This window comes from Teleopsis dalmanni, chromosome 2 (genome assembly GCF_002237135.1).
Source record: "Teleopsis dalmanni isolate 2A chromosome 2, ASM223713v2, whole genome shotgun sequence".
Classification (NCBI taxonomy): Eukaryota; Metazoa; Arthropoda; class Insecta; order Diptera; family Diopsidae; genus Teleopsis; species Teleopsis dalmanni.
Window position 1 is genome coordinate 136,068,364 of NC_051847.1, and position 9,193 is coordinate 136,077,556.

Below are 9,193 nucleotides of genomic sequence, written 5' to 3' on the forward strand. Positions count from 1 at the left end.
TATATGTATATATATAGAAATGATTAAATATTAGATAAAGTGCCATATTAAATACGAACAAAAAATTCTGACGTTTTCAGTTTTATGTGGCAATTCAATTAAATTTCTTATAATAAAATATTTTATATATATAATTTAATTTTTATCATATTATGAAATAATATTTTAAAAATTTTCATTTAATTGGGGATTAACTTTAAAATTATATTTTATTAAAAATCACACAAAATTCTTAAATTGGTTCCGACCTCAATTCTTTCTTCACAATATTAAATATTTGTCATACTTCTTCTATTAATACATAAACCTACATATGTACGTCTATATGCATTGCAAACACAAGATATTTCTAAATTGGAATGGGAACCACTTTGGGGATTTTTCGCAAAAGAACTGCATTAATATATGAGAATGAATGAGTAAATGTAAAAAAGAAACAAAGAAAGCAATAAAAATTATCATGGATATAAAAACTCAATTCAAATCTCAGAAATGCAACACTTTCAAACTAACAGCGATAAAGACTACTTTAAAAATTTCTTTGGAAAACTTAAATATTATATCAAAAAATGAGTACAAATATTGGTGGCACAGTAACAACCGATCCAAGCGGTAAACAGAACATAAACGTGCAAGCAGCGCACACAATTGGCAGTGATAAGGCTAATCTAAGTGCTGGTGTCTTTGCTAGCGGTACTCCAGGCGGAAATGTTACTCATGGTGCATTCGCTGCTGCAAATACGTAAGTTATTGTGTTTTATGCAGATGTATTTTATAATTTCCATTTCTCCAAACTATATAAACAATAGCGATAAAGGCGGTATTGGCATACAACACTCAACAACTCCTGGTTTTGGTAAAACAATGTCAGAAAATGCACATGTCAATCTATTCAAGAATGATCAACATGCTTTTAGTGCTACTGCGTCCCACAGTCGCACGCAGATGGAAAATGGCTTAAAATTTGATCGTGTAGGTGGTGGTACAAATTGGAATAGTGCACAAGGCCATGCTGCCTCAGTGGGTGTCACACATGTGCCACAATTCAATATGACCACATTAGATGCTGCTGCCAAAGCAAATCTTTGGACTTCACAAAATAAAGCCTCAACTTTCGATCTCAACGCGAATGCTAGTCGCCATTTGAATGGTCCATTTAAGGGACAAAATAACTTTGGTGCAGGTGTAGGGTTTACACATCGATTTTAGTTAACAGTACTACATTCGAGCAATTCAAGGATTTATATCCCTTATTAATGCTTACACAATTATCTAAATAATCGGTATACACTTTTAAATTACATATTAATAATAAAATACTCTTATTTAACAAATTAATGAACATATATTTACGAATAAAATTATTATATATAATTAAAATTCTGTACTCTGTTTTATTGACTATTACTATTGATTTACTATTATTTTTCATTAAAAAAGTTAATTGGAAAATGTTGATGTTAATTTTACTATATAATAAACTGTTTCAAAACTGTTTGTACTATGTGGTATATGTCTATATATGTAAACTAAATATAGAAATACATACTCGTAAATTATATATATCTATATATATTATATATATATAGTCACATATTGACATATCGACATTGACTTCTAAGCGGGTGCCAAGAACTTTAGAGCGATCTTACATGTGATTTCTACAGCGATTATGCGGGAGAGATCTCGCAGCTTCTCGCTCTCACGACCGCTGAATAAGTGTAAAGCACATGTAAGGTTAGCTTTAAGAAACTTTGAGCTTTGCTTTAATGTTCGGAATTGTATAAAAATTAAAAATATAAAACTATATGCTCGCAGTTAAATTGTTCACTAGTTTAGATTTGGTTTAAGAAAACATTTTCTTGGATTGTTGAAAATAAAATTAAAATACAAAACTATATGTATATTGAAAATTATTATTAATTTGTTGTTGAAAACATTTCTTAAATTATTTAAAAATAAAATTAAAATACAAAACTATATATATAAGATATATACAATTCTATTTATAAGTGTCCACAATCTTTTCTGAATACAGAAACCTATTATTATGATTCCAGAGTCTAAGAAATAAGATCTTAAGTGACTTTTGTTGATTTTAAGTTTTTCTAAGGAAAGGTTTTATATATTTTTCATAGGTCCATACAAAAGAAAAATCAGTTTTCAAATACTTGTATAATGATTGTCTGTTTATAGTTAAGAGCGTAGAATTCGTTTTGGTGCTTTCATTTCCAATGCAAATTTTTCTGTTTTGAAAGCGGTCTGGAAGCTAGTTTATCATCAAATAGACTGCAGAATATATTTTAGAGTATTAAATAATAAAACTGATTTTCGTATAGCAATTTATTTTGAGCATATCCGACTCAATCCAACTAATTTGATTTTGTTTTATAAAGTGTATGTTATGGTATTGATATAATGGTCTACATATCATGACTATAAAAATATTAACTAGCATTTCGTCTGTTAAGATCGTAGCGATTAATTTGTCGCGGCTGGTATATTGCTTATTCTAGTGCATCCAGATTTTTTATTGCCTTTTTAATTCTGTAATATGTTGTAGCTTGATTGTCTTGGAAGTGAGAGGTTTAGTTATAACGAATATTTTCTTTGATTTGTTACTTTATTGCTATGTACATAAAATAATATTTCAATTATAATTTTAGCGGTTTTGTCGATTTTTCCTTGTATTATTTGTATTAACTTGTATTTGAAATTTTTTACAATATATCTAACATGGTCATTGTTGATAACATGATCCATGGTATTTGACATATTGGTGAGCCATAATTCAACTGAGACTTAAGCTTATACATATCTATTTTTTCCAAAGTCCAGATTTCCATTTTATTGACCAGAAGAATGGTTGACCAGTCGAGAATAGTATTGACCGGAAACAGCATTTCAGAAAATAAATTTGTTAGAAGATTTTGTAATTATCTTGAAGGGTTTGCTATATAATACACATATGGTACACAATTTGTCGCTTAATGAACAAGTCGATAAAAGTCGACTAAAGTACTTTTACTCAATAGTGTCTGTGATCATTTGGTTGATGCACTGTAACAAGTGTTCCGGTGTTGAATTATGATAAAGAGTTCTTCAGCTGATTTACGGAAGTATAGTTTAAAACTCAGCACATCCTCTTAGCGATATATACATTGCATTTGTTTTAAGACAGCGTAGCTCTGAATTAGTTTGCGTAATCACAGAATCAAACAATTTCAGCACTCTGTCTTTGATATACTTTTGCACATTCCCGATTTTCAAAACCTTGTACGTATCTTTATTTCTGATATAGCGTAGTGCTTTCAGCATACTTCTCAATACAATATTCTCATAAGTATGAAGGTTTCTACTGTGGGTGAAATATCGTTGCCATAAGACACACAACTACCTTCGTAGTAATTTATTAGTAAATATAACTATGTATAAAGTGTAGATATTTAAGTTTTTCATATAACCATTTACATATTAAGGCATTTATTTCATTCATTCGACAACTCTGAAGCGTATATGCAAAGTATTTCAATATTTGTTATTATTTTTATTACATATAAAGCTTATATAAAAAATCTATTGCCTTGAAATATAAATAAAAATAGCAACAAACCATCCAACCGCACAATTTGGAGCCCAAGTTTTTTCTTCAGTTGACACTGTAATGCTGGCTGCTGTGTCTCATCTTCAACGAAATATGCTTAGTCAACGTAACGTTAAGTGCCATAAAAATAATTCAAAATAAATTGCTTTACATAAAAATTGGCCAAAATGCTGGTAATAGACATTATTACGTTGGCTCATATTGGCTTTTTCAACAAACAAAAAAATTTGAAATAAAAAAATTATTTATAAGGTGTATAATTTGGTAATAATAATGCGTATCATGAAAATTCATCTACGTTATTAATACTCGTATTATGCAGACGTAGTATTTCAAAATTTTGACTACAGCGAGTGAAATTCATTCAACTCATAAATAACAACCAAATATAATAAAGCATACTTATGGGCGTCTTCCACAAAAAGTCTTCACTTTAAGCTCAAATATAAACACTTCAAACTGAATGAAACAACTTAATCATAAAATTTCGACAAAGTCATGTCAGCTGCTATAATCTCACCTTAATCCCTGCTAAATTGTACCTTTTTCTGTGGTTGCTGATAAGCAAAGTGGCGTAAGTCAATATTATAGATGAAGTTATTTTTATTTATTTATCTTTAGGATTCACCTTTCTGGGTCTTAAGATCCCGCACAAATAAGTGCTTTAAGAACTTTGGACGGAAAATTTAAATTAGGTAAGGAAAATATTTAATTCTTTTTCGCATTTGCAAATTTTGACAGATTAAGCAGTGCAAGGGAAAAATATGCTAATTTTATTTTCTTACAATAATCGCGTCTTTATGTCATGTAATTATGGTCATAATCAACTTGTACAGACGGACATTTACTTGTCACATTATCGTTTATAAGAGTATCCATTTTTTTCTTATCCTGTCAGAGTAAAATGTTTATTATTGTGTAAATTGCTTTGATATGCTAATTTTATATTCACTTTATTGCGGTTACTTTTTATATTGTTTTTGCTTTTTGCCACATTATGTGCGTATATACTTACAGATTAGGATCTTTAGAAAAACTTCCAAAGATTTAAATTTTTATATTACAAAAAAGTTAAAAATTAAATTTTAAAAATAACAATCATAATTATATTTTATAATGTATCTTAATGTATAAGTATTCAAATCGAATCAGAAGTTATTTCCAGACGTTGGTCGTTGTAGATTCTCGGATCAATGTGGTGTTTTTGAAGAGGAAGTGTAGTACTGAGCAATTATAAAGCAAATAAAATAGATCAAGAAACATCACTTTTTTTTCTCAGAATACAATTTTTGCGGGACAAATGCTTCATCATAAATGCATTCAATGTTTCCTGATCATATGCGGTGACTCTTAAGAACCTACGCTCATTTGTTAAGGGTCTCTACTACAGCAGCGATCATACCATTACTGGCCCGAATGAGCGCCTTTTGGTCTTAGCCAATTATTAAGTTTAATACAATTAAGTTTAATATTTTATTTATTAGTTTCGAGCCTCTATGATATGATGCTGGTTCATTATTTTTTTCAAAATGCTTTTATTTCACATATCAAAAGTTGATTTGATCAGCGACTTAGACATACGTATGTGTTGATTTCTGTTAGCAGTTTGATTTCTAATATGTATTGCTACAGTTATACTATCTTGATCTAAAGGTGAATGGTATTAACTATTAAAAATTTACACGTTTTCAAATATTTTATTATTAATTAAACAGTGGTTGAAATGAATATTTGATTTGATCTTTCATCAGTTTTATATAAACTTTGACCTGAATAAGATTAATATAATTTAATCTTATTTTAGTAATAAATTCATTGAATATTATATTTCTATCGATTAAAAATCATATCAACATCACTTATTTCTTTGGTAATAGTCAGGCATATGCGTATTCCTTTATGAGGGGGTTCAACAGCTTTCCATTAATCTTATGGTATGTTAGTTCCATATTAAAAAAAAGAAGAACAATTTGTGTTTCATGCGAATTTAATAGCAGAATTCAAGAATCACATTCTTAAGACCTGTCAGGGTAGGGTATGCCAATGGACATATGCAAACTCTTTGCAAATTTAATCTTTATTCATTCAACTCTTAAACAAAAATATAATCATATTCCGTAATGGTATCATCCTGTTGTTTTCCATTTATATTCTGTTCATCACAGATCCGATAGAAATCACAGAAAATGCGAATCTAATACCGATGCAAGCACCAAATCCAACAATCATATATTTTAAGGTTGAGATATCAATAGGCATTTGTTAGCTCTTCATTCAACCAGTATAACCATTTGCACTTAAAAATTTTCAAGTAAGGGTAAGGGCTTAACTCCATTTTTAGAACTATTTACAGAGTCCTATTTTCTGAATTGGTTCGCAATAAACTATAAGATAATAGAAATAATAATACTAGTGTTTGGTTAAGATGCTCTCAAAGAATAAAGATGTTTCTCATAAACTCTAAAAACTTTACTGTATTTTGGCGAGGAAATTGCGTTTAATGTACATGGCTTAAATTTGAAAGCGCAGTAGTTATAACAAATTAAGAAAGAAAAGCGATGCGCATAGATAAACGGGCTTATAAAAATTCTACCCACCCTTAAAAATGTGCCTTAAGAATTTTATCATAAAGAAATATTATAATATTGTATGGAGTGTGCAATGATTGAAACCAGATTCCCGATGTTTACCATTTTTATTTCAATTAAATATCCTTATTCTTTTTCTTACTTAATAGTTTCCAGGAATAGAAGTTACTTCCATAAACATAACAAAATCCACATTTGCAGCAGACCAGAAAAGAGTATGTTGAAAAAGAAGCAAGTTAGATAGAGATTCCGCTCTTGAATCGTATTACTATAGTAGGAAATGAAAATTCTGTTAAATACTTATATAATAAGTTGATTTCCATGTAGGAAGTGAGCACTATGACTGTGAATGGAGATTTCGAGGAAGACGTTCAGTATGTTATCACTAAGTTGGCAACTCTATTCATTTCAGTTACCTTACTCCATATTGAGTAACCATTGACAATTAGCAATGATTGTTTATTATTTGTAAACAAATATTCCTTAAATATCAATAAAAAACCAAACAAAGCTATTCGACATTATTGTATTTTGTAAAATTATTGTAAATAAATTAATTTTTCTATTTTTTACTTTTAATGGACTTTACATATGTGGAATTTCCCTGCACTGTTAACAAAAACGTATTGAAAGCATACTTCGATATAGAAAAAACTAAACTTCCCAAATCATTTGGCAAAACAACGCATTCTTACGATTTGAATGAAACCAACACAAATCAAGCAAAATCACTCCGTCATCTAGTTTTGGATGCCATCATTAGCAATTGGAATGGTAAAAGTATTATTGTTATTTTATTCTCATACCAAAAATGCAAACGAAAGTAAATCAAAATTTTAAACCCAACAGAAAATCCCATATTCAAGGAGTTACCAAGACAGGAGGACCGTAACTACATACTAAGCAATTTGAATGTAAATTTGCCCTTAAAACAACTAAGCCGGCACATACGAAGTAGTTTCTTTTGGAATAAAGCCTTTTGCCACCGTTGGAAAGTACAACAGACAGTGCAGCCAAGGCAGCGAAAACCTTGGATTAACATTTACATGGAAAGACATCTGCAAGAGTTTATTGAAAATGTTCAGACAAGTGACTATGATCAGGAAAGCGTACAAGAAACCTTGGACATTTGCGCGGAGTACATAAATCAATTGGAGATAAACTTTTTGCAACCCTCTCCAGACGGACAACACAGTAAGTCAAATGAAAAATATATTTATTTTGTAGTAAAAGTAAATAAAATGTAAGCTTTTGTTTCAACACACAATTCCGTTTAAATAGATCACATTCCACTTGATTTCATTTTGAGTAATCTGCCGGAATTGCACACGTTACGTTTAACATATTGTACCAAGTCTTTGGGTATGAATTTCTACTTGGGCTGTAATACCTTGTCGAAGCGTGATGTGCTCCATTTGGCCAGAGGACTGAGCAGAAGTCATGAGCTTCTACATTTCTGGTAATTATTATTAAACAGTCATTACATTTCAGCTTAAAAATAATTTTGTTACGTGCAGCTTACACAGCACCAAATTGAGTCCTTATCAGTTACACCCGATTGCACGCAATCTGGACAGAGGCTGCCACAACTTAACATCGCTCGCTTTGGTGCATTGTTCCTTTGGCAACGAAGGCATACGCAAATTCCTACAGGCTTGTAATAAGGAATCCTTTAGTACGTTAAAAATTTTGGACTTAACAAATAATAAAATAAGTGAGTTTATTAATTACATATGAAAAATTATATGATTCAAAATGCATATTGTCAATAAGCAAGATAGTGTTTATTTTTGTGCTGAATTGTTATTATATATATTTTTATTTTATTTTATTTTAATTTATTTTATTTTATTTTATTTTATTTTATTTTATTTTATTTAAATGAATATTTTATTCTATTTTATTTTATTTAAATGAATATTTATTTTATATCTATTTTATTTTATATTGTTTTATTTTATTAAATTATAATTTATTTTTATTATTTTATAGTTTTATTTTATTTTATATTTTTGTATATTTTTTTTTACTCTTATTAAAAACTTGTAATATAAATAGTGAAAATTGAAATCCATTGAGGCGCGTTTTAGTACAAAGTACTGAGCTAACCACGGCCAATAGTCCTTTTATTTCGTCGCATTTCTGTATTATATTTAACTGACTTAAACTGTTAAATACAAAAGCGGTCTTATGGTTATATCTTGGTGGTTTGTACTTCCGATATTCTTATACGATGCCAACGACCTAAAAATCATATTTTTGATCAGGGTACAAACTATCAATCTAAATCACGAATCTATTTGTGTCTCGGTTTATTTGGCTCATTCATATTGAATAAATGGATCTTGGTTGTATGTGAAAATTATTCGCAAATCAATTGCCTCATACCTCTTATTTCAACTGAACGAACCAAACTGATTTTTCAAATATTTTAAAAGACAATCAATTAAATTATAAAACGTCATAAATGTGGATAATTATGGTCTATATTTTCAATCAAAGCCTTCATACAAGCTGATGCTTCAGGTACAGCATAAGTATTACAAAACTATAAATATAACTATAAGAAATAAACATGAGTAGTTAACACTGCAGATGTCAGCATATACCTATTCAACATAAACTAAAGTACCAATAAACTGAACATTTAAAAAAACTACGTATAGCCATGCCAACCACAATAAATGTCACTGCCATAATACAAAAAGCTACGTAATAAGGGGGTATTCACGATCTTGCGTAACGAACTCGGTAACTAGGTAATACAGTAGAAATGAGTAGGGATGACAAAATATATTTTGTTGGTATTGTGTTGGTAGTTCACAATGTTATTATGTTAGTCGAATAAAGATCTCATAACTCGAGATCGTGAATAGCTCTACTAATTTGTACTCTTAAGAACAATGAAAGTAAACTCACTTAAAAGCATAGTTCAGTGTGATTATTATTGTGTTGATAGCTTAGGCCTTACCAATTTTTTTTACTTAAATCGAAACACTTG

The 9,193-nt window shown here is 29.5% G+C and overlaps 2 protein-coding genes across 2 annotated transcripts; both read left to right on the forward strand.

The window, feature by feature from the left end:
• Positions 1–511: 511 nt before the first annotated feature.
• On the forward strand, positions 512–1,351 carry LOC119681470 (attacin-A-like). Its single transcript, XM_038094673.1, has 2 exons — positions 512–742; positions 810–1,351. The coding sequence occupies exons 1-2, from the start codon at positions 570–572 to the stop codon at positions 1,207–1,209; spliced, it is 573 nt and encodes a 190-aa protein (XP_037950601.1). The 5' UTR covers positions 512–569; the 3' UTR covers positions 1,210–1,351.
• A 5,419-nt stretch (positions 1,352–6,770) lies between these two features.
• On the forward strand, positions 6,771–8,729 carry LOC119675783. The gene is made up of 5 exons (XM_038086993.1): positions 6,771–6,966; positions 7,042–7,386; positions 7,474–7,651; positions 7,710–7,906; positions 8,695–8,729. The coding sequence occupies exons 1-5, from the start codon at positions 6,771–6,773 to the stop codon at positions 8,727–8,729; spliced, it is 951 nt and encodes a 316-aa protein (XP_037942921.1).
• The last annotated feature ends 464 nt before the right edge of the window (positions 8,730–9,193 follow it).